Source organism: Hypanus sabinus, chromosome 10, assembly GCF_030144855.1.
Source record: "Hypanus sabinus isolate sHypSab1 chromosome 10, sHypSab1.hap1, whole genome shotgun sequence".
Taxonomy (NCBI): Eukaryota; Metazoa; Chordata; class Chondrichthyes; order Myliobatiformes; family Dasyatidae; genus Hypanus; species Hypanus sabinus.
In genome coordinates, this window is record NC_082715.1 from 162,193,941 (window position 1) to 162,217,247 (window position 23,307).

The following is a 23,307-nucleotide window of genomic DNA, read 5'->3' on the forward strand; positions in this document are numbered from 1 at the left end:
GGGATGCAGACCATCAGGTCCCAGGGACAGATCAGCCTTCAGACTCAACAGTCTATCCAACACCGTTTCTTGCCTAATATAAATTTCCTTCAGTTCATCCTTTACCCTAGTTGCTTTGGCCACTATTACATCTGGGAGATTGTGTCTTCCCTAGTGAAGACAGATCCAAAGTACCTGTTCAACTCCTCCGCCATTTCCTTGTTCCCCATAATAAATTCACCCGTTTCTGTCTTCAATGGCCCAATTTTGGTCTTAACTATTTTTTTGCTATTCACATGCCTAAAGAAGCTTTTACTATCCTCCTTTATATTCTTGTCTAGTTAACTTTCGTACCTCATTTTTTCTTGGCGTATTTGTTATCTTCTGTTGCTCTTTAAAAGCTTCCCAGTCCTCCGGATTCTTTGCTATGTTATACTTCTCTTTTATTTTTATACTGCCCTTTACTTCCCTCGTCAGCCACGGCCGCCCCTTATTCCCCTTAGGATCTTTCTTCCTCTTTGGAATGAACCGATCCTGCACCTTCTGCATTATTCCCAGAAATACTTGCCATTGTTGGCAAATAGATGAACGCAAAGTCCAGGTCGCGTCCCACCGCGTCCATTAGCCGCTGGAACGTCTGTGCGACATTCTTCAGGCCGAACGGCATTCGTAGGAACTCGAACAGGCCGAATGGGGTGATGAGTGCTGTTTTGGGGATGTCTTCAGTGTGCACCGGGATTTGATGGTATCCCCGGACGAGGTCTACTTTGGAAAAGATTCTTGCCCCGTGCAGGTTTGCTGCAAAGTCCTGTATATGCGGCACGGGTAGCGGTCTGGAGTTGTAGCCTCGTTCAGTCTGCGGTAGTCGCCGCATGGTCTCCAACCCTCGGCTGCTTTGGGCACCATGTGCAGGGGGGAGGCCCATGGGCTGTTGGACCTCTGTACGATCCCCAATTCCTCCATCCTCTTGAACTCCTCCTTCTCCAGGCGGTTTTTCCCGGGGGAGCCTTCGTGCGCGGGTGTGGAGGGGTGGTCCCTGGGTGGGAATGTGGTGCTGTACCCCGCGTCTGGTCAGGGCTGCCGTGAATTGCTGTGCTGGAATCGATGGAAAGTCCGCCAGGATTCTGGTGAATTCGTTGTCCGACAGCGTGATGGAGTCCAGGTGTGGGGCCGGCAACTTGGCATCACCCAGGGAGAACGTCTGGAAAGTCTCGGCATGTACCTACCAGTCTTTTCCCTTGCAAGTCGACCAGCAGGCTGTGAGCACGCAAGAAGTCCGCCCCCAGGAGTGGTCGGGCCACCGCGGCCAGTGTGAAGTCCCACGTGAGCCGGCTGACACCGAACTGCAGCTGCACTGTCTGGGTGCCGTAGGTCCGTATCGTGCTGCTGTTTGTGGCCCTCATGGTGGGTCCTGGCTTCCTGTTGCGGGTGTCGTACCCCGTCGGGAGCAAGACGCAGATCTCTGCTCCGGTGTTGACCAAGAAGCGGCGTGCCGACTGGTTGTCCCAGACGTACAAGAGGCTGTCCTAGTAGCCAGCCGCTATAGTCATTAGTGGCAGCTGGCCCTGGTCCTTGCAGGACGGGCGACAACGGCGGGCTTCTGCTTGGCTAAACCGCACGCGTGGTCGCAGCGTCCAGAAAGTCGGCAGTTTTAACGAAACTGCATGAACAGATGAAGAGTCGGTCATCTTTGGTCCAAATCCCGTTTAGACCGTCGGGGTCACCAATTTACACAGCGCTGAAATAACGACACACAGTCGGTAAATCGTTTCGAGACTAGTCTAGTCAAACTTCGCGCCTCTGGCATTTAATCCCCAGCGCCCGCCCTCTCCGGGCGGAAATGACGTCAGAGGTGTAGTACCAAAGCTTTCCCCGCGCACTGGCTATTTGTGAGCCGATTCGCGTGTGCAGAAAGTGGGTCGCCACAGGGCAGCCTTTTAGATCATTGGTAAGGAGGATTGTTTTAGACAGAAGATGGTGAAGCTGTGGAATGCTCTGCCACAGATTGTGGTGGAGGTCAGGGCATCAAGGGATATGGCAAGAATGTAGGTGTATGGGGGTTGAGTGGGATCCAGGTTTCTGTCATGATGGAATGGTGGATAAGACTCGATGGGCTGAGTGGACTAATTCTGTTCATGTGCCTTCTGGTCTTGTGGCCTTATAGGATTGGGAAGATGTAGAATCCTTGTGGGTCAAGTTTAGAAACTGCAAGAGTAAAAAGACCCGGACAGGAGTTATATGCCAGTCTCTGAGCAGTAGCTGGGATGTGGGCTACAAATTACAACAAGGGATAGAAAGCTAATGTAAAAGGGGCAAGATAGTGACAGCAATTGGGGGTTTAATTTTCAGGAAGCTTGGGAAAAACAGATTGGTGCCAGATCCCAAAAGAATGACTTTGTAGAATGCCTTCAAGATGCTTTTTAAAAGCAACTTCTTGTTGAGCATACTAGGATAAAGACAAGTCTGGATTTGCTCTTGTGTAATCAGACTATGATCCTAATAAGGTATCCTTGCAGCTTGAACGGGAGAAGCTAAAATCAGACGTATCAGTATTATAGTGGAGTAAAGCGAACTACAGAGGCATGAGAGTGGACCTGGACAAAGTAATTAGAAAGGGATGATGTCAGTGCAGCAATGTCTGGAATTTCTAGGAGTGATTCAAAAGGCACATGATAGGTAAATGGCAAAGGTGAAGAAACATTGTAAAGGGAGGATGAGGCAACTATGGCTGAACAGAGGAAGTCAAAGTTGCATAAAATCAGAAGAGGGCATTCAATAAAGCAATAATTAGTGGGAAACTGTCAGACATTAAAATCCAGGTAAAAGCAATAAAAACAATAAGAAAAGATGAAATCAAAAGACAAATTTGGGAATAATATAGAGGAAGATACCAAAAGATTTTTCAGATATACCAAGAGTACAATAGAGGCAACAGTGGAAAATGATGCTAGAGAGGTTGCAATGGGGAATAAGAAAAGGTTGATGAACTTAATACAGTGTTGGCCTTCACTGTGAAAGACCCCGTCATTATGCCAGAATATCAAGTATCAGGAGCAAAGTGAGTGTAATTGCTATTCCTAAGAAGAAGGTACTTGGGTAGCTGAAAGTAGCAGGAGGATTGTGGAGGCATTAGTGGTGATCTTTCAACAATCACTGGATTCTGGAATGGTTTTGGGGGAATGCAAAATTGCAAATGTTACTTCACTCTTTAAGAAGTGAAATTTAATAACAGGAAATTATAGGCAACAAGACACGCACAGATTGAGAACATAGAACTATTCATTTCAATCACTCAGGTGTCACGTGTTGAAAGCCACAGATGCAAATTCACCCAGAGACAGAAGTGAGAGGAGTTCCTGGAATCGGGTGGTGATGTGAATCGGGTGAAAGTATGCTGGAAATTTGAGCCTATCAGGGGGTAGAGAGAGTGTGGGTGGTTCAAACACCATTTATAAATTTGCCAATTGACAGCTGTTGGCAGATGTTTAATGGTGACAAGGTGGTGTACAGGAGAAAGATAGATCAGCTAGTCAGCTGGGAGAGAGAGAGAAAGATAAATAGAAAGGGGGGATTGCAAGAGAAGGTCAGAGAGATGCCAAGTAGTTTGTGGGGTTGAGTATTCTGTTTCTCTGCAAAACATTCCAAGGTATTTGCTCATGCTTCCGGTGGCATTACAAATGTAACAGGGACATCCATCTTGTTAATTCTATCCTGTTTGTTTCTCCTATTTGTGAATGGATGCAAACAGAGGGAGAACAGAGGGGTTTCATATCCTAGAGTAGGTAACATTTGGTAAAACATCACAAGCTGAAACACAAGGTATTGGTACAATGTGAGGAGATGCGGGGGAGGAGTGAAAGTGTAAGACAGTAGAGATGAGAGAGGAAGGGAGAGAATCACAGAGTCATACAACACAGAAGCAGGCCATGGGGGATTTCACTTTGCAGGTTGATAGGGAAAATCAGATCAGTACTGGATCCCAAAAGAAGGAAATAGTGGAATGCCTACAAGATGGCTTTGTATGACAGCGTGTGGTTGTGTCCACCAGGGAAATGGCAGTTCTAGATTAGGTATTGTATAATGAGCCAGTGATGATAACATAACAGAATTCACCCTGCAGTTTGAGAGGGAGAAGTGAGAATCAGATGTATCATTATTACAGTTGAATAAAGCAAACTACAGAGGCCTGATAGAGGAGGTGGCTGACGTTTATTGGAAGGCAGCACTCGCAGGGGTGATGGCAGAAAAGCTACGGTGGGATGTTCTGGGAGCAACTTGTAATGCCCAGGATAAAGCAATCGAAAATACAATGTGTCTAATGGGAGGTTGTGCTGACAAGGGAAGTCAAAGAATGGATGGAAACAAAAGACAGGACATACTGTATATAGCAAAATTAGTGTGGAGCAATAGGATTGGGAAGCTTTTACAAACTAATAGAAGGCAACTTAAAAATTCAATAAGGGCTGAGAAGTTTAATCTTCCAGGGTTCCGATGTTTCAGACATGATAGAGGCAGAGAGATAAAGGGTGGTGGCGTGGCATTGCTAGTCAGGGAAAACGTTACAGCAGTACTCAGGCAGGACAGATTGGAGGGCTTGTCTACAGAGGCCATATGGGTGGAGCTGAGAAACAGGAAAGGTATGACCACATTAATAGGGTTGTATTATAGACCACCCAATAGTCAGCGAGAATTGGAGGCGCAAATCTGCAGAGAGATAGCAGACAACTTCAGGAAACAAAGTTATGATAGCAGGGAATTTTAATTTTTCATGTATTGATTGGTACTCCCATACTGTTAAAGGTCTAGATGGTTTAGAGTTTGTAAAATGAGTTCAGGAAAGTTTTCTAAATCAATATATAGAGGTACTGACTAGAGAGGATGCAATATTAGATCTCTTATTAGGAAACAAGTTAGGACAGGTGACGTTAGTGTGTGTAAGGTAACACTTTGGATCCAGTGATTATAACACCATACTTTTCAACTTGATCATGGATAAAGTTAGATCTGGTCCCCGGGTTGAGATTCTAAACTGGAAAATCTATTAGTTTTTTTGAGGAGGTTACAAAGGAAGTGGACAAAGGGAAGACAGTGGATGTTTTCTACATGGATTTCAGTAAGGCCTTTGACAAGGTTCTGCATGGAAGATTAGGAAGATTCAGTCACTTGGTATACATGGTGAGGTAGTAAATTGGATCAGACATTGGCTCAATGCGAGAAGTCAGACAGTGGTAGTGGAGGATAGCTTCTCTGAGTGGAGGCCTGTGACTAGTGGTGTGCCACAGCGCTGGGTCCATTGTTATTTGCCATCTGTATCAATGATCTGGATGATAATGTGGCAAATTGGATCAGCAAATTTTAAATACTTTATTGTTGCCAAACAATTGATACTAGAGTGTACAATCATCACAGTGATATTTGATTCTGTGCTTCACGCTCCCTGGAGTATGAATCAATAGTAAATATAATAACAATTTAGATTATAAATCATAAATAGAAAATAGAAAAGGGAAAGTAAGGTAGTGCAAGTCAGGTCCAGATATTTGGAAGGTACGGCCCAGATCCGGGTCAGGATCTGTTCAGCAGTCTTATCACAGTTAGAAAGAAGCTGTTCCCAAATCTGGCTGTACGAGTCTTCAAGCTCCTGAACCTTCTCCCGGAGGGAATAGGGACAAAAAGTGTATTGGCTGGGTGTGTCTTGTCCTTGATTATTCTGGCAGCACTGCTCCGACAGCATGCGGTGTAAAGTGAGTCCAAGGACAGAAGATTGGTTTGTGTGATGTGCTGGGCTGTGTTCACTATCTTCTGCAGCTTCTTCCGGTCTTGGACAGGACAACTTCCATACCAGGTTCTGATGCACCCTAGAAGAATGCATTCTACAGTGCATCTGTAAAAATTAGTGAGGGTTTTAGGGGACAGGCCAAATTTCTTCAGCTTTCTCAGGAAGTAATGGCGCTGGTGAGCCTTCTTGGCAGTGGACTCTGCTTGGTTAGACCAAGTCAGGTCATTTGTGATATTCACCCTGAGGAACTTAAAGCTTTTGACCTGTTCCACTTGCGCACCACCGATGTAGATGGGGTCATGCGGTCCACTGCTCCTTCTGAAGTCAACAACCGATTCCTTCGTCTTGCTGACGTTGAGGGATAGGTTATTGTCTTCGCACCATGCCTCCAGGTTCTTAATTTCCTCTCTGTACTCAAACTTATCGTTACCCGAGATACGGCCTACAATTGTGGTGTCTTCAGTAAACTTATATATTGAGTTCGATGGAAACCTGGCTACACAATCAAGGGTGTACAGTGAGTACAGCGGGGGCTGAGTACACAGCCTTGTGGGGCACCGGTGCTCAGAGGGATTGTAGAGGAGAGTTTGTCCCTTATTTTTACAGTCTGGGTCTTGTCTGTGAGGAAATTGAAAATCCAGCTGTAGATCTGAGTGCTGAGACCCAGGTTCTGGAGCTTAGGAATCAGTTTATTTGGAATGATGGTATTAAACGCAGAGCTGCAGTCGATGAAAAGGAGCCTTACATATGTGTCTTTATTCTCCAGTTGTTCTAAGGAAAAATGTAGTGCCAGAGAGATGGCATCTGCCGTTGACCTGTTGCTGCGTTAGGTGAATTGCAAAGCGTTGAGGTTGACCGGTAGGCTATGGTTGATGTGTGCCATAACCAATCGCTCGAAGCACTTCAGAGCAATTGATGTCAGAGCTGCAGACCAATAGTCATTCAGGCATGCCACCTTGCTTTTCTTCAGCACCGGGATTATCGTTGCCTTCTTAAAACACAAGGGGATCTTAGACTGAAGCAAGGAGCAGTTGAAGATGGCTGCAAACACTCCAGCTAGCTTGTTTGCACAGGTCTGGAGAACCCATCCCGGGATGCCATCTGGGCCCGTCACCTTCCTTGGATTTATCTTCAGGAAGGCCCTTCTTAATGTCCTCCTCGGTGATGATGAATCTCGATGCCACCAGGTCCGGATCATCCAGAGGGGGCGGGACGCTCCCGTTTGAATCTTCTGTAGAATATGTTAAGTTTGTAAGGAAGAGAAGCGCTACAGTTATTCATATTCCCAGCCTTTTCTTATGCTCCCAGTGATCTTATTTAGATCCTGCCATAGTGAACTGGCATCCCTCTGGTTAGCCTGGGCATCCGACTTGGCTCGATATTGCCTCTTGGTGCCCTTAATGGCTTTCCAGAGTTCACGCCTGGATTCCATGTAGCGACTGGTATCCCCGGACCTAAAAGCCACAGCTCTAGCCTTCAAAAGGGACTGGACCTCATAATTCATCCAAGGTTTCCAGTTAGGGAATACCTGGATCGTCTTGCGAGACACACAGTCCTCTGTGTATTTCCAGATAAAGTCCATGACAGCTGAGACATACTCATCGAGGTTAGCTGCCAAGTCCTTGAATACTAACCAGTCCACCGATTCAAAGCAGTCTCGTTGGACCTCATCCGTTTCCTCTGTCCAACGCGACACCACTTTTGACACCGTGACCTCCCGCTTCAGTTTCTGTTTGTAAGCCGGGAAGAGGAGTACGCCCTGATGGTCCGATTTTCTGAAGTGAGGTCGTGGGACGGAATGGTAGACATCCATGACTGCTGTGTAGCAGTGGTCAAGTATATTCGGGCCTCTAGTGGAGCAGGAGACATTGGTATAACTTTGGCAGCGTTTTTCCGAGGTTTGCCAAATTAAAGTCCCCGGCTGTAATGAGTAAAGCCTCCGGATACCTGGTCTCAATTTCACTGATGTTGGCATACAGTGTATTTACAGCACAGTCCACAGCCTGGGGGGGAATGCAGACCACTGTCGGTATTACCGAGGTGAATTCCCATGGCAGATAATAGGGACGACACTTCACTGACAGATGTTCCAGGTCCGGACTGCAGGAGCTTGTCAGTGCCACTGTGTCTGAGCACCTCGCAGTGTTGATCAGTAGGCAGACACCACCTCCCTTCTTGTCTGGAGACACCGTGTGGTCCATCCGATGGATCAAAAATCCCTCTGGTCAGGTGGCACAGTCAGAGGTCAGGGGAGAGCCAGGTCTCTGTTAAACAGAATACACAGCAGTTCTGCATCTCCCTGCAGTAGGTGAGTCTCCCTTTAAGGTCATCCACCTTGTTCTCTGTGGCTTGCATGGTGGGCAGAGGGATCCTAAAGCCCCTCCTCTTCAATCTGACCAGCAGCCCAGCTGTTTCCCCACGCTTCCTCGGTGAATTGTGCATCTTTCCAGGTTTCCATCGATGCAGTGTGTTGTTGGCAGCTCTTTGGGGTCGCTGGACGCGCCCCGCGGGGATCGATCGGTGGGTCGTTTCGGCGGGCGCTTCAGGTCGGGCCGAGTGACGGGGAAGGCTCCGCTGCCACTTCCAGCTGCTGGGGGCCTGGGCTGTCAACCGGGTTGAGCCCCAAAGCCAACACTTAATCCCAGAGGGCCGGGCTGCTGGCTGAATCAAGTCCATGAGCTGAGTCACGGTTGTGGAGGCCTCTGCTCCAGCCGAGCCTCGGGCTCGATTTCCAAGGTCAGAGGCAGAGGCCTCACTTCCGGCAGCTGTGGATGGCCACCAACAGGGCTCTATGGTGGTCACTGCGCGGAAGCATCTGGGGCATCATGAGGTCTCCGAAGTCACTTCTGTGTGGTTGTCTGCTCCAGAGAGGTGCTGGTCGGAATGGGCCGCGACTCCAAGTGCTCCGGCACGGTAGCAGGCTGTGGGTTTCTGGGAACGTGGTGGGTCTCGGACCAGGCCTCGCTGATCGAGTCCAGGTACGGTTCAGAGTTGAAGTAGCAACTCTGGCGCGTCGGTGATCTCAGTAGCTTCTCCAGGGTGTTACTGATCTTGCTAGACTGGAGGTTTAGAAGGGTTTCTCGGGTATAGGATCGTGTGGAGGACAGTTTGCTCGGGAGAACACGTGCAGAGTCACCAGATACTAGAGCGATCTTTTACTTTTTAATTGGCTGATGATACAAAGATTGAAGGTGTAGTGGACAGTGAGGAAGGTTTTCAAAGCTTGCAGAGGGATCTGGACCAGCTGGAAAAATGGGCTGAAAAATGGCACATGGAGTTTACTACAGACAAGTGTGAAGTATTCCATTTTGGAAGGAGAAACCAAGGTAGAACATATAAGGTAAATGTTAGGGCACTGAAGTGTGTAGTAGAACAGAGGGATCTAGGGATACAGATACATAATTCCCTGAACGTGGCATCACAGGTAGATAGGGTAGTAAAGAGAGATTTTGATACATTGGCCTTTATAAATCAAAATACTGAGTATAAGAATTGGAATGTTATGGTGAGGTTGTATAAGGCATTGGTGAAGCCGAATTTGGAGTATTATGTGCAGTTTTCTCACCCAATTACAGGAAGGATATTAATAAGTTTGAAAGATTGCAGAGAAGGTTTACAAGGATGATGTCAGGACTTGAGAAACTGAGAAAGATTGAATAGGTTAGGACTTTATTCCCTGGAGCATAAGAGAATGAGGGGAGATTTGATAGAGGTGTATAAAATTATGATGGGTATAGATAGAGTGAATGCAAGCAGGCTTTTTCCACTGAGGCTAGGGGAGAAAAAAAACCAGAAGACATGGGTTAAGGGTGAAGGAGGGGAAAATTTAAAGGGAACATTGGCGGTGGGGGGGCGCTTCTTTACACACAGAGTAGTGGGAGTGTGGAATGAGCTTCCAGATGAAGTGGTAAATGCAAGGCTCACTTCTAACATTTAAGAAAAACTTGGACAGGTACATGGATGAGAGGTAAATGGAGGGATATGGTGTAGGTGCTGGTCAGTGGGACTAGGCAGAAAAAAATTGTTTGGCACAGCCAAGAAGGGCCAAAAGGCCTGTTTCTGTGTTTTAATGTTCTCTACTAAGTGAAATATGAGGGTAAGCTCTCCAATCATATAAAAGTGGATACAAGTAGATTTGGATATATAAAGAGGAAAAGAGAAGTGGGAGTGGACATTGAAACACTGGAAAATGATGCTGGGTGGAAGTAATGGTGGACAAAGAAAGGATGGATGAACTGAAAATGTATTTTGTGTCTGTCTTCACTGTGGAAGACAGTATAGCAGAAATTCGAGTGTCAGTGGTCAGACTAAGCGTGGATTCCTCAACCACCGTATATAAATTTGCCAATTTCACAGCTGGGTTGGCAGAAGTTTACTGGTGATGAGCGGGTGTACAGGAGTGAGATAGATCAGATAGTTGTGTGCTGTCCAAACAACAACCTTGGACTTTACATCAGTAAGATGTAGGATTTGCCTGTGGATGTCAGGAAGGGGAAGACAAGGGAATTCATACCAGCTTTCATTGAGGGATCAGCAGTGGAAAAGATGAGCACTTTCAAGTAACTCGGTGTCAAAATCTCTGAAGATCTATCCTGGGCCAAACATTAATGAAATTACAAAGAAGGCATTACAGTAGCTGTATTTCATTGTCAGTCTGAGGAGACTTGGTATGTCACCAAAGACTCGCAAGTTTGTACAGCTATACAGCAGAGAGCATTCTAACTGGTTGCTACACCATCTGGTACAGTATGGGGGGGGGGGTGCGGGCTGTACTCTACTGGTTCAGAAAAGGCTGCAGAATTTGCCAATAACCCTGCTCCCTCTAAGGTACTATTCTCTTCAACGGTGAGCACGTCTTGAACAGGCGGTGCCACAGAAAGTCAGCATCCAGCTTTAAGGACTCCATCACCCAGGTCATGTCCTCTGCTCATTGCTACCATCATGGAGGAGGTACCGGAGCTTGAAGTCACACACTCATTGTTTTAGGAGAAGCTACTTTCCCACTGCCCACCCACATCAGAGTTATGAATGGGCAATGAACTCACAAACTCAGCCTGCTTGCTTTTTCATTTGTTTTGGCTCTTTTTTGTACTACTAACTTAAAAAATATAAATAGGCATCCATTAGTCTCGAGAGCCCATAGATTTGTGCCTTGGATGGTTTCCAGGGTGCAGGCCTGGGCAGGGTTGTATGGGAGACTGGCAGTTGCCCAAGCTGCAAGTCTCTACTCTCCATGCCACCGATGTTGACCAAGGGAAGGTCAAGGGCTGATACAGCTTGGCACCAGAGCAATGTGTGGTTAAGTACATTGCTCAAGGACACAACATGCTGCCTGAGCTGAGGCTCGAACTAGCGACCTTCAGAACACTCGACCAACACTTATAAATACTATATCTACATGCAATTACTACTGTAGCATCCCACAAGATTTGAGGGCCTCTGTATTGATTTAGGAAAAACTGCTGAATACATTTGCCAAACCATTCATCTGGTTCTTTTACACTGGAGGCATCCCATTCAATGTGTGGAAAGTTGAACTCACCTACTATCACAACCGTGTGTTTCTTGTCACAGTCTGTGATTTCTACAAACCTGTTCTTCTAAATCCAGCTCACTATTGAGTGATTTGTAATCTAATCCCATTAATGTGGTCACCCATTTCTTATCCCTTAGTTCCACACATACAGTCCTTATCCACGAGGGATTGGTTTCAGGACCCCAAAATACCAAAATCGTGGATGCTCAAGTCTCTTTTTCAGTCTGTCTCAATGTGGTGGACCTCAGGACCCAGCGGAACCCCAGACCTTATTTAACCGTTTTCAGTGTGGTGGACTTTAGGACCCAGCGGTAGAGCTCTGAATCCGCAGTGTTTCTGTTCACGAAAATAATCACAATCACAATTGAAAATAAAGTGGAAATGATAAAGCAATCGGAAAGAGGTGAAATGCCATCAGTCATTGGAAAAGCGTTAGGCTACAGTCAGTCAACAATCGGAACAATTTTGAAGGATAAAGTGAGAAAGGCCCTGCTCCGATGAAAGCTACAATTATCACTAAGCAACGCAGTGGTTTAATTATTGGGCTTCGGGGTTTTGGGATTTTAATCCACCTGCCATGGATGGACCTGTCACTGGATCACCCGGCGCTGAAACAGACAAGTGTTTTATATGTATAGAAAGGTAAAATATATTCTATATACTAAGACAAACGTTTGACTAACTGACGCTAAATAATACCGGATGTACCTGTTCCGACTTACTTAGTAAGAGAACTTCCAGTTTTTTTTCGATCTTGATGCAGGATAACCTATGCGCATCCTTCCGTCTACTTTAAATCATCTTTAGATTACATATAATACCTAATACAGTGTAAATGCTAAGTAAGATAGTTGTTATACTGCATTGTTTAGGGAATAATGACAAGAAAAAAAAAGTCTATACATGCTCGAACAACAAGTGCTGGAAGAACACGTCCAAGTTTTTTCGATTTGCAGTTGGTTGAATTCGCGCGTGACTGCATATCCTTAATCGTCGATCTCTCCATCCTGTCCTGTTGGAACAGTGCTGTGACATTTTCCCTGACTAGTAATGCTACTACTCCCACTTCAATACCCCCTGCTCTGTGCTGTCGAAAACAACAGATCCCTGGAATGTTAAGCAGCCAGTCCTGCCCACCTCCCCCCACCCACCGCCGCAACAAAGTCTCACTAATGGCTACAGAGTCATTATTCCAAATGCTGGACAATGCCCTGCGCTCACCTGCTTCTCCAATAATACTCTTTGCATTGAAATTTAAATTGAAACATACAGAACCCAGAACATTAAACATTCATGCTCAATAAGGCTTTGTGCAAGGCAGGTCATATTTAACTGAATGTACAGGGTTTCTTGAGTAGGTTACCAAGAGGTTCATGAAAGAAAGGTGATGGATGTTTTTTATGTGGACTTTCACAAGACTTTATGCAACTTCCCACATTGGCAGGTTGGTCAGGAGGTTAATTTGCTTAGCATTCTTTATGACATAGTCCATTAGATTCGACACGGTATTAGCGGGAGCGGCCAGAGAGTGTTAGGGCATTGGTTGTCTCTCAAACTTGAAGCTTGTGGCGAGTGGTGTCCACAGGGGTCAGTGCCGAGCCCGTTGTTTGGCATCTGTAACAACAATCCGGATGATAATGTGGTAAACTGGATCAGCAACGTTGCCACTGACATCAAGATTGTGGGTTTAATGGACAGCAAGAAAGGCTATCAATGCTTGCAGAATATCTGGAGCATCTGAGAGAAAGGGCTGAAAAGGAGCAGGTAGAATTTATTGCAGATAAGGGTGAAATGTTGCAATTTAGGAGGACAACCCAGGATAAGACTTACATATTGAATGTTAGGGCTCTGAGGTGTGTGAACCTGGAAATACAGATTCATCTCCTTGAAAGCAGCCCCACGGGCAGATACGGTTCAAAAGAGAGCTTTAGGTGCAATGGCTCTCATAAATGGCTCTCACTGAGTACAAGACTTGTGATGTTATGTTAAGATTGTAAATTATGTTAGTGAAGCAGATTTCAAAGTAATGTGCACAGAAATGAAAGATATCAATTAAATTGAAAGAGCTGAGAGAAAATTTACAAGGATCTGAACTACAAAGAAAGTTTGAATACATTAGGAATTTATTTACTGTTGTGTTTAGTGGGGAAGATACAATATTTAAGAGGAACCTGAGTGGCAACTTCACTCAGAGGCTGGTGTGAGAGGAACGAGCTGCCAAGAGAAGTGGTAGAAGCAAATTTAATTGTAACATTTTGGGAAAGTTTGGATAAGTGGATGAGGTGAGAGATCATGGATAAGGGATGTACGGTCTGGTGCAGGTAGATGGGACTAGAGAGAAGAACAGGCTGACATGGGCTGAAGTTCCTGTTTCTATGCTGTAGTGCTCCATGACTCTCTGACGAATACTACACAATCCCATACGTTAAAGGTCCACTTGCCAGTTGCCTTCCTAACTATGTCTGCCTCTTCCTGCCGTATGAGATAAACACCTTATGGTGGACCAGTATGACTACACTCTTACTTCTGTATAAAAGTCTTTGCATCTTTCATAAAATTCTAAATCCCTTCTCAGTTACAGTCCACTCCGTGGTACAGATCCATTGCCAACCTGACTAGGGGTTTACTCTGCATCTACTCACACTAATGTGTGCTGACCATTGCAGATGATACTGTCAGGGTCCGGTCCGGTCCGGTCCGGAATCCACGTTCCGGGTCTCGATCCGTTCCGAGTATTCCGGACTCCGGGTCTTGCAGCTGTCCCTCCCGGCCTCTTTGAGCCTGGATCAAGGAGGCACACCTATGGCCAATTTGGCTGCAGGTGTTTATAAGGGGCCGTGGGACAGAGACCGGACGGGTGGTTGTTTTGTTTTGTACCCTGCTTGGTTGCTGGACTGTTCTGTATAAGCTCTATCCGGTTGGTCTTGTTCTCTTGCTTCTCTCCTGTGCGCTGATCCCGCTGTACTGCCTTATTCTCCTTGCTTGCTCTGTCACGCTGTCGGTTGCCTTTCCCAATTTACCAATGTCCCCGGTGGATCAGCAGTCACCCTGGACCCAACTTCCTACCCGTTGCCTCCGTCGGGCGGATCCGGCCGGACAGCCACTGCCCGGTGGGGGCTCTGCCCCTTCCTACCCTTTGCTTCCGTTGGGGAGGTCCAGCTGGATTGCCGCTGCCCGGCAGGGGTTCTGCCCCTTCCTACCCGTTGCCTCCGTCGGGCGGATCCGGCCGGACAGCCACTGCCCGGCTGGGGTTCTGCCCCTTCCACCTATTGCTCCCTAAGGGTTGTGCCCCGCACCTGCCCAGATGTCCGCAACTGGCCCAGGCTTCTGTGTTCCCGCCTGGGAGGCGGCCCTGCCCGGGATCCCTGTGGCCCGCCATGAGGAATCTGCCTGCCTGCCCCGAACTGTGGGACCCGCCTGCCTGCCTCGTCTGAACTCTTGGAAACCAGCCCCGCCTGCATTAACCCTTACATGCCACGGCATCCCCATGCTGTCCTCCCCCTAGCGTAGTACTTCAGTGTCTGCGTCCTGCGTTTGGGTCCGTCCGGCCACCGTTCCTGACAGATACAGCTTCCACTATACAATTCTGACCCATTAGAAACCTGACAACTGTTATCCTGTGACTATTTTGTCTCCATTCCTGTTCCTCTCCTCAGTACTGACCCATCACTGAACCCATGGCTGTTAGAGGAAACTGACTGACTGGGAACAATAGGCTCTTCATTGCAGAGGCTCAGGATAGATGACGTTTGTTTGCTTTGCATACTTTTCCCAAACATACATCAAAGGTTGCACTGCCCAGCTCAGACTTAATTGCTTCGAGAAGCTGATGCGGAAAATAGTCGACCTGTCGCTGAGCCTGACACCGCTCACAGCAGAGAGTGAGGAGGCTGTGGGTGGTCCCATCTCCCTCCAGTCTCACACCCACACCTCATCGGGAGTCACACGTGAGTAGACATCCCCAAACCTGCTAGAACCTGAAATTTGGCTTGTGCTCTTTGCATATGTGTGTGTTGCACAGGGACAGTGTGTGGGGGTGGGAGAAGAGAGAGCGTAAGTAAATTAAAGCTGATGGATCTCATCTGTCTCATCCATCTGTGAGGTTTCAGGAAGCAGTTCCTCACCTTTGTCTCGGGTCTCAATGAGGGAGATTTCGACCCTGTCCATGGGTTCCCAGTGAGGGAGAACAGGAGACGAAACCTCTTACTGTGGGGTCTCAGTGAAAGAGATCTCACCTTTGTCATAGGGTCTCAACGAAGGAGAAAAGGAGATCCACCTCTGCCTGTGGGGATCAGTGAGGGACGGAGGTATCTATCCCACTATAGATGGAAAACCATTTTGATCCTCAGTTCCCATCGGTATTTACACTTTGCCCTCAGCCCCAGTGTGTCATATCTCACTGAGTTAATTCCAGTCGTTCATTTCCAGGATGATACCGGCTGAACTGAGGGTTTTGCTGCTGATCCTGGGTTCTCTGGGTGAGTAATGTCTTGCAGGGAAAAACTGCGTGCTGTGTACAGTAAGAGGAAGTAGATGTTATTTATTGTTTCTGTAGCTGAGCAGAGGCAGCCTGTAATTAATGGGGAAATGTTTTGAAGGATATGGGGAACATTATAAATCCAATTTGATAGTGGAACATGCGGCATTAAAGTTGGTGATCAGAAACATCCAGATACCCGGTTCGGTAAATCGACATTAGGGAGTGGAGCGAGATGGGGAGGCAGAAATCTTTTAGCAGAGAATTTCAGGCTTGAAGACTGAGGAGAAGGCATGGCTGGCAATGCAATGATGACACTCCGAGAGGCTGGGTCTGGAGTGAGTGTTGAGGTCGAAGGGTATTACCCTGGGATGAAGTGGTGAGGCTATGTTGGATGTGAAAGCAAAGTTGGGTTTTTGTTACTCAAACAGACTGGTGAACATGGGGATGGTGGGAAAAGGGGCATTGGACAATTTCAGGCACAACCATCAGAGTTTGTGTGGAGAAGAGGGCGGGACTGCAAGATGGCTGAAGGTGTGACTGAGATGGACTGAGGGAAAGGCGGAGCTGGGTGATGTCACAGAGGCGAATGTCATGGTGGGGCAGAGGTGTGACTGGAGCCAGATCAGTGACAGTACCAGACCCACTGGCCGAGGGAGAAGCCTGGGGAAGAGAGGTACCAGCGATCCTGGGCATAGTTTGAGGAAATAAAATGCTTTTAAATATTTGATCCTTCAAATTTCCAAATTCTTAAATATCCCACTAATATTTGCTCAATTATATGCTCTCTCTGTTGTTTTTATGCTCCCTTTAACCTCCCTTATCAGCCACGGCTGCCTCAACTTCCCTTTAGAATATTATTTCACCTTTGGTATTTATCTACCTGTACTTTCCTAATTCCCCCAAGAAAGACATGTTGTCTGCATGACCATGTAGTTTCTTCCTGGTTCTCAACTTTCCTCCCACATTACAAAGGCTTGTAGGAATGGTTGGATAATTGATCATTATAAATTACCCCAAACTGTAGGCAGTTGGGAATAGGAAGCAAATGTGCTTTGATGAGCAAGTTGTGGAGCTGAAGGGTAATAAGGAGAGGGGAATGAAATTGATGTGATTTTTCCACTGGGAGTGGAGCAGGCATGCTGGTATGGTCTTTATTCCTCCTGAATATAACCTGGGAGACTTCTGAGACTGACCTTGGAGACGGAGGAATTGCCCATCTGATTTACGCTCTTCCTGGCTGGAGGGTAAATCTCAGGTGATTGGTGTCCATGGATCTGGGGAGTTGCGTGGGGGTTAGCAAAGGCTGAATGACCAGTGAATACTAGATGGAAGTAGGTCATCTTTCTGTCCCTCAGTTGCAGACCTCGCCACTGGTGATCCGTGTGGAAATCACACCATCCTGGATCAGCCCTGGAGGAGCACGGATTGCTCTAAAACTCGGTGCAGTGGTCGGTGGATGGATGATGGACACCTTACAGAAGGATGGTACAGATTTAGCAGGTGAGGTTCAGCAGCTCCTGGGTTTCCAGTTACATCCTAATGGGATGCTGTCAGTGAATTTTCCATCATCTTCCTGGCTGCTTCCATAACCCAAGTGTGAACCAGCGATGTAAATTGCCCTTTAAATTCCCCAGCCTAAGGAAACGGGACGCATGAAGCCGGAGGATCAGGTTGTGGATGGTCGTATGGGGAGTTGGTGCATATCACAAGTCCCGGTTTTGCGACCACTGATACCAGACAGGGACTCTTCGAAGAGTATTGATGATGGCTGGGGTCAGCATCTTATAAAGACACTGCCCAGAGAAGGCAATGGCAAACCACTTCTCCCGAAACAATTGTGAATAACAATCATGGACAAACCATAATCGGCCATGACATACGACATGGCACACAATAATTTAAAAAAAGATGTAATTGAAGTCAGGTGTGTTTGGTAGGTATTTTTGGGTAGAAGAGGTCATGAATGGTGCAGAAAGGATCACTCCCCAAGGGATCAGTCTGAACCTGATGGGCTGAATTGTTTCCTTCTGCTATTTAGCATGTACATCAGTGTGGATAAGATGTTTTAGAATGAGTCATACAGGGAAGGGACAGATGTCACTTCTTTGGGGGACCAGGGTGAGGGTACAGAGAAGAGGAAACTCCCAGATTCATCTGTGAGGAAATGGTTATTCACACAAGAATTTGGAAGGGGCAGAGGACAAACGGAGTTTCCTGTGATCTGATCAGAGCTGGACAGTGAGTGGATATAATAGACCAGAGTTCCTGGTCTGGGACTGATTCTCTAACCTTTGTTTCAGACATGGCAATGTCAAGATTCCTGAGACTACGGTTCCGTTCTTTCACTGCTCTGCATGGGTCCCAGGCTGGTTAAAGGGTAGGTTTACAAGACATTATCACAGTTATTATTGAGTCAGGCAGGATTTAGAATCTCAGCCTCTTGTGACCAGGAGAGCTATGTTGGCTGGAGTCGGGGCTTTAGTTGGCTGCAGTAGGGTAAGCAGCAACAGAGATATGGGCTCACTGAGGGGCTTCTTCAGTCTTCACTCAGTGTGCACTCCACTCATAGATGTTCATGGAGTCCAGGCGAGGGGCGGGTTTGCAGCAAGCACTATTCTGGCAGTTGTGCTGTGGATCAGCTGACTGAGCCTCTTACAGTTGAAATCTAGCACCAATTCCCGAGGTGCTTCTTTGGTTAAGAGTTCTTTTTTGCCCGTCACGCCGCTGGTGTTCAGGGCCGCAATGAAGGCTCTCCATCACATCACATGTAGGATTCTGCTTTGCAGGCTTGTTAGCTCCGAGCTCTTCTCCTGTACCTGAACGACCAGTGGATCAGCTTAATCCGGCCTCTGCCCTTTGACCTCTCAGGCATGGGTGACCCTACCAACAGCCAAACCATAAAGCCCTGACTCTAGCCAAAGATGCTCTCTGGGTGATTGAGGTATGCCAGCAGACAAGCCACAGCAGGTTTGTGGTCCTCATGGAGCTATTAATTGCAAGTGTATTGATAGTATTTTGTATATTAGAACTAATGGGAATGACTTTAGCTCTTGAGTCTAAGAGATGTGGCACATGTCCATGAGCATGTGAATGACTGGAAGATTTAATCAGTCAGAATGTTACAGCAAATTTAAATTTAAAAAACTGCAGATACTGTAAACCTAAAATAAGGCATATTATTCTAATTATGTGACAGTTCCCCACACAACTCCATTCTCTGACCTTTCACAAACTTATCACCTCCTTTTAATAATTCCACTTCTCCAGAATTCCCAAACCCCTGGAGTAGATCATTCAGCGTAATCATTGCCTTCAGCAAGAGGAGGAGAAAATGTCTTTGAACAGCTCTGCAGCAGGTCAAACAGCACGTGATTAGCTCCTGTATAATTATTCATTATAATAGGTTCTGGGCATTTTCTATGCCTATAATTTTTTTTTAATATCCCTGGAAGTTGATGGCATTGAGCTGATTAATGGCAGTTCAGCTGCTGAGCCGAGGCTTCATCAGATATTAAAGTACATCAGCAACAGAACTGGTGTTTCCAGTCTATGATCCCATGAACCTGTAGAACAAGAGTCGCAAACTCTTCTATGCCGTGGACCCACCATTACCCAAGGACTCTGTGGACCCCCTGTCCCTCACACATTACCAGCATGAAGTGACCTCAGGGTTTCTGGGTCGTGGCGTGGAGGCTGTTAATTTTGACTGAGGCTGGACCAGGCTATGGGTTGTGAATCACCCTGCTTTGGTAGGTACTGATTCTTATTCCCTGCTGTACTGTGGGAGTGGGTTCAATGCACAGTGTTTACAGATCTCAATGCAGATCCCTATACCGACATGGGAGTGGGTTCAATGCACAGTGTTTACAGATCTCAATGCAGATCCCTATACTGACATTGGAGCGGGTTCATTTCAGTGTTTACAGATCTCAGTGCAGATCCCTATACTGACATTGGAGCGGGTTCATTTCACAGTGTTTACAGATCTCAATGCAGATCCCTATACTGACATTGGAGCGGGTTCATTTCACAGTGTTTACAGATCTCAGTGCAGATCCCTATACTGACATTGGAGCCGGTTCATTTCACAGTGTTTACAGATCTCAGTGCAGATCCCTATACCGACATGGGAGCCGGTTCATTTCACAGTGTTTACAGATCTCAGTGCAGATCCCCATACCGACATGGGAGCCGGTTCATTTCAGTGTTTACAGATCTCAATGCAGATCCCTATACTGACATGGGAGCGGGTTCATTTCACAGTGTTTACAGATCTCAGTGCAGATCCCTATACCGACATGGGAGCCGGTTCATTTCAGTGTTTACAGATCTCAATGCAGATCCCTATACTGACATGGGAGCCGGTTCATTTCACAGTGTTTACAGATCTCAGTGCAGATCCCTATACCGACATGGGAGCCGGTTCATTTCAGTGTTTACAGATCTCAATGCAGATCCCTATACTGACCTGGGAGCCGGTTCATTTCACAGTGTTTACAGATCTCAGTGCAGATCCCTATACCGACATGGGAGCCGGTTCATTTCAGTGTTTACAGATCTCAATGCAGATCCCTATACTGACATGGGAGCCGGTTCATTTCACAGTGTTTACAGATCTCAATGCAGATCCCTATACTGACATGGGAGCCGGTTCATTTCACAGTGTTTACAGATCTCAGTGCAGATCCCTATACTGACATGGGAGCGGGTTAATTTCAGTGTTTACAGATCTCAGTGCAGATCCCTATACTGACATTGGAGCCGGTTCATTTCAGTGTTTACAGATCTCAGTGCAGATCCCTATACCGACATGGGAGCCGGTTCATTTCAGTGTTTACAGATCTCAGTGCAGATCCCTATACTGACATGGGAGCCGGTTCATTTCACAGTGTTTACAGATCTCAATGCAGATCCCTATACCGACATGGGAGCCGGTTCATTTCACAGTGTTTACAGATCTCAGTGCAGATCCCTATACTGACATGGGAGCCGGTTCATTTCAGTGTTTACAGATCTCAATGCAGATCCCTATACCGACATGGGAGCGGGTTCATTTCAGTGTTTACAGATCTCAGTGCAGATCCCTATACCGACATGGGAGCCGGTTCATTTCAGTGTTTACAGATCTCAATGCAGATCCCTATACTGACATGGGAGCCGGTTCATTTCAGTGTTTACAGATCTCAGTGCAGATCCCCATACCGACATGGGAGCCGGTTCATTTCACAGTGTTTACAGATCTCAATGCAGATCCCTATACTGACATGGGAGCCGGTTCATTTCACAGTGTTTACAGATCTCAGTGCAGATCCCTATACTGACATGGGAGCCGGTTCATTTCACTGTGTTTACAGATCTCAGTGCAGATCCTTATACTGACATGGGAGCCGGTTCATTTCACAGTGTTTACAGATCTCAGTGCAGATCCCTATACTGACATGGGAGCGGGTTCATTTCACAGTGTTTACAGATCTCAATGCAGATCCCTATACTGACATGGGAGCCGGTTCATTTCACAGTGTTTACAGATCTCAGTGCAGATCCCTATACTGACATGGGAGCGGGTTAATTTCAGTGTTTACAGATCTCAGTGCAGATCCCTATACTGACATTGGAGCCGGTTCATTTCAGTGTTTACAGATCTCAGTGCAGATCCCTATACTGACATGGGAGCCGGTTCATTTCAGTGTTTACAGATCTCAGTGCAGATCCCTATACTGACATTGGAGCCGGTTCATTTCAGTGTTTACAGATCTCAATGCAGATCCCCATACCGACATGGGAGCCGGTTCATTTCACAGTGTTTACAGATCTCAGTGCAGATCCCTATACTGACATGGGAGCGGGTTCATTTCACAGTGTTTACAGATCTCAATGCAGATCCCTATACTGACATGGGAGCGGGTTAATTTCAGTGTTTACAGATCTCAGTGCAGATCCCTATACTGACATTGGAGCCGGTTCATTTCACAGTGTTTACAGATCTCAGTGCAGATCCCTATACTGACATGGGAGCGGGTTCATTTCACAGTGTTTACAGATCTCAATGCAGATCCCTATACTGACATGGGAGCGGGTTCAGTTCAGTGTTTACAGATCTCAGTGCAGATCCCTATACCGACATGGGAGCGGGTTCATTTCACAGCGTTTACAGATCTCAATGCAGATCCCTATACTGACATGGGAGCGGGTTCAGTTCAGTGTTTGTAAACCTCATTCTGGGTCCCCCAACCCATCGTGAGATCACATTCATTTTACAGTGCTTGTAAACCTCATTCCAGGTCTCCATCCCGATGTGGGAGCCGGTGAAGTGAACAGGATCATCTGTTTCAACTGGGTTGACCAAACTTGCAAAAAGCAACTGGAAATCAGGATCAAAAACTGCACAGCTTACTATGTGTACAAGCTGAAGCCGACACCGGACTCATATAGAGTGTATTGTACAGGTATGCTTATTGTCATATTGGCTCTGTACATCGGTATCTCTGTGTGAAGCCCAGTGATCTTCTGGGTCATCAAAGTCTTTCAGCAGCCCAACTGGCCTGAATTTTTCAGTAGGCCATCAGTGATCAGCTCACTTCAAGTTCCCTGACCTCCAGAATGAGACAGAATGCTGGTCTGCAACTTTCCTTCTCGGTCTGCAACTTTCCTTCTCGGTCTGCAACTTTCCTTCTCGGTCTGCAACTTTCCTTCTCGGTCTGCAACTTTCCGCCCCTGCATGACATGTTGCCTCCTGTCTTTCCCTCCCCAAACTATCTCTCTCTACACCTACAACTGTATGGTCAGCCACAGATGCGGTCTGGGCCAGGTGCCCCACCTGAGCTGGAACAGACAAACTGAATCCTGCCCAGTTCCCACACCCACTCCTCCTATTTTATTGTCTGCACTGGTCATGCCTTGAGACTACGTTGAGCAGCACAACACACATCTGGACAGTTGAGGCCGCTGAAGCAGGACCGTGGAGATGTTCCAGCCTGGGAACCAGATGGTTAACGGCACTCCCACCATCTGTAAAGCGTGCGGAGTCTTCTTGTCCTTTATGCATACTTGCTCCTTCCCCATTCAACTAACTGGAAGTGAAAACTGCTCTTGCTTTGGGCTAGAATGATTCCTCCCTTCCCCCGGTCTGAGCCCTTTGTCTCCCCCCAAGTCCCTGCCGTGCTTTCTTGCCCTTCTTTCAGTGTCTCAGTGATGCCCCGTGCCCCAACCATCCCTTCCTTCTCCACAGACCCAGCGTCACCCCCTCCTTAACGTCACCTCTTTGCTGAAATAGCATCTGCTTGCTGACAATCAATAGTGGTGCAACTGAAGGATGTGTGCGTAGCCGACTGCTGTACTCTCTCTACACCCTCGACTGTGTGGCTAGGCACAGCTGAAACACCAAGGCAGGATTTCGGATGGTGACAAAGGGCTGTATATGAGTGGGAAAGGTCAGCTGGTGGATTGGTGTTGCAGCAACAGCCTTGCACCCAATGCCACTAAGAACAAGGAATTGATTGTAGCTCTTCAGGAAGGGCAAGGTGAGGGAACATA

General features: G+C 46.9%; 1 protein-coding gene across 1 annotated transcript in view; it reads left to right on the top strand.

Moving 5' to 3' along the window:
- Window positions 1–23,307, top strand: part of LOC132401290 (uncharacterized) — an 88,536-nt gene that overhangs the window by 18,163 nt on the left and 47,066 nt on the right. Inside the window, exons 2-5 of the mRNA XM_059983388.1 lie at window positions 15,723–15,772; window positions 17,130–17,274; window positions 18,075–18,151; window positions 22,056–22,220. Of these exons, the coding sequence (XP_059839371.1) occupies window positions 15,724–15,772; window positions 17,130–17,274; window positions 18,075–18,151; window positions 22,056–22,220 (436 nt within the window). The 5' untranslated portion in view covers window position 15,723. The remainder of the gene's footprint in view (window positions 1–15,722; window positions 15,773–17,129; window positions 17,275–18,074; window positions 18,152–22,055; window positions 22,221–23,307) is intronic.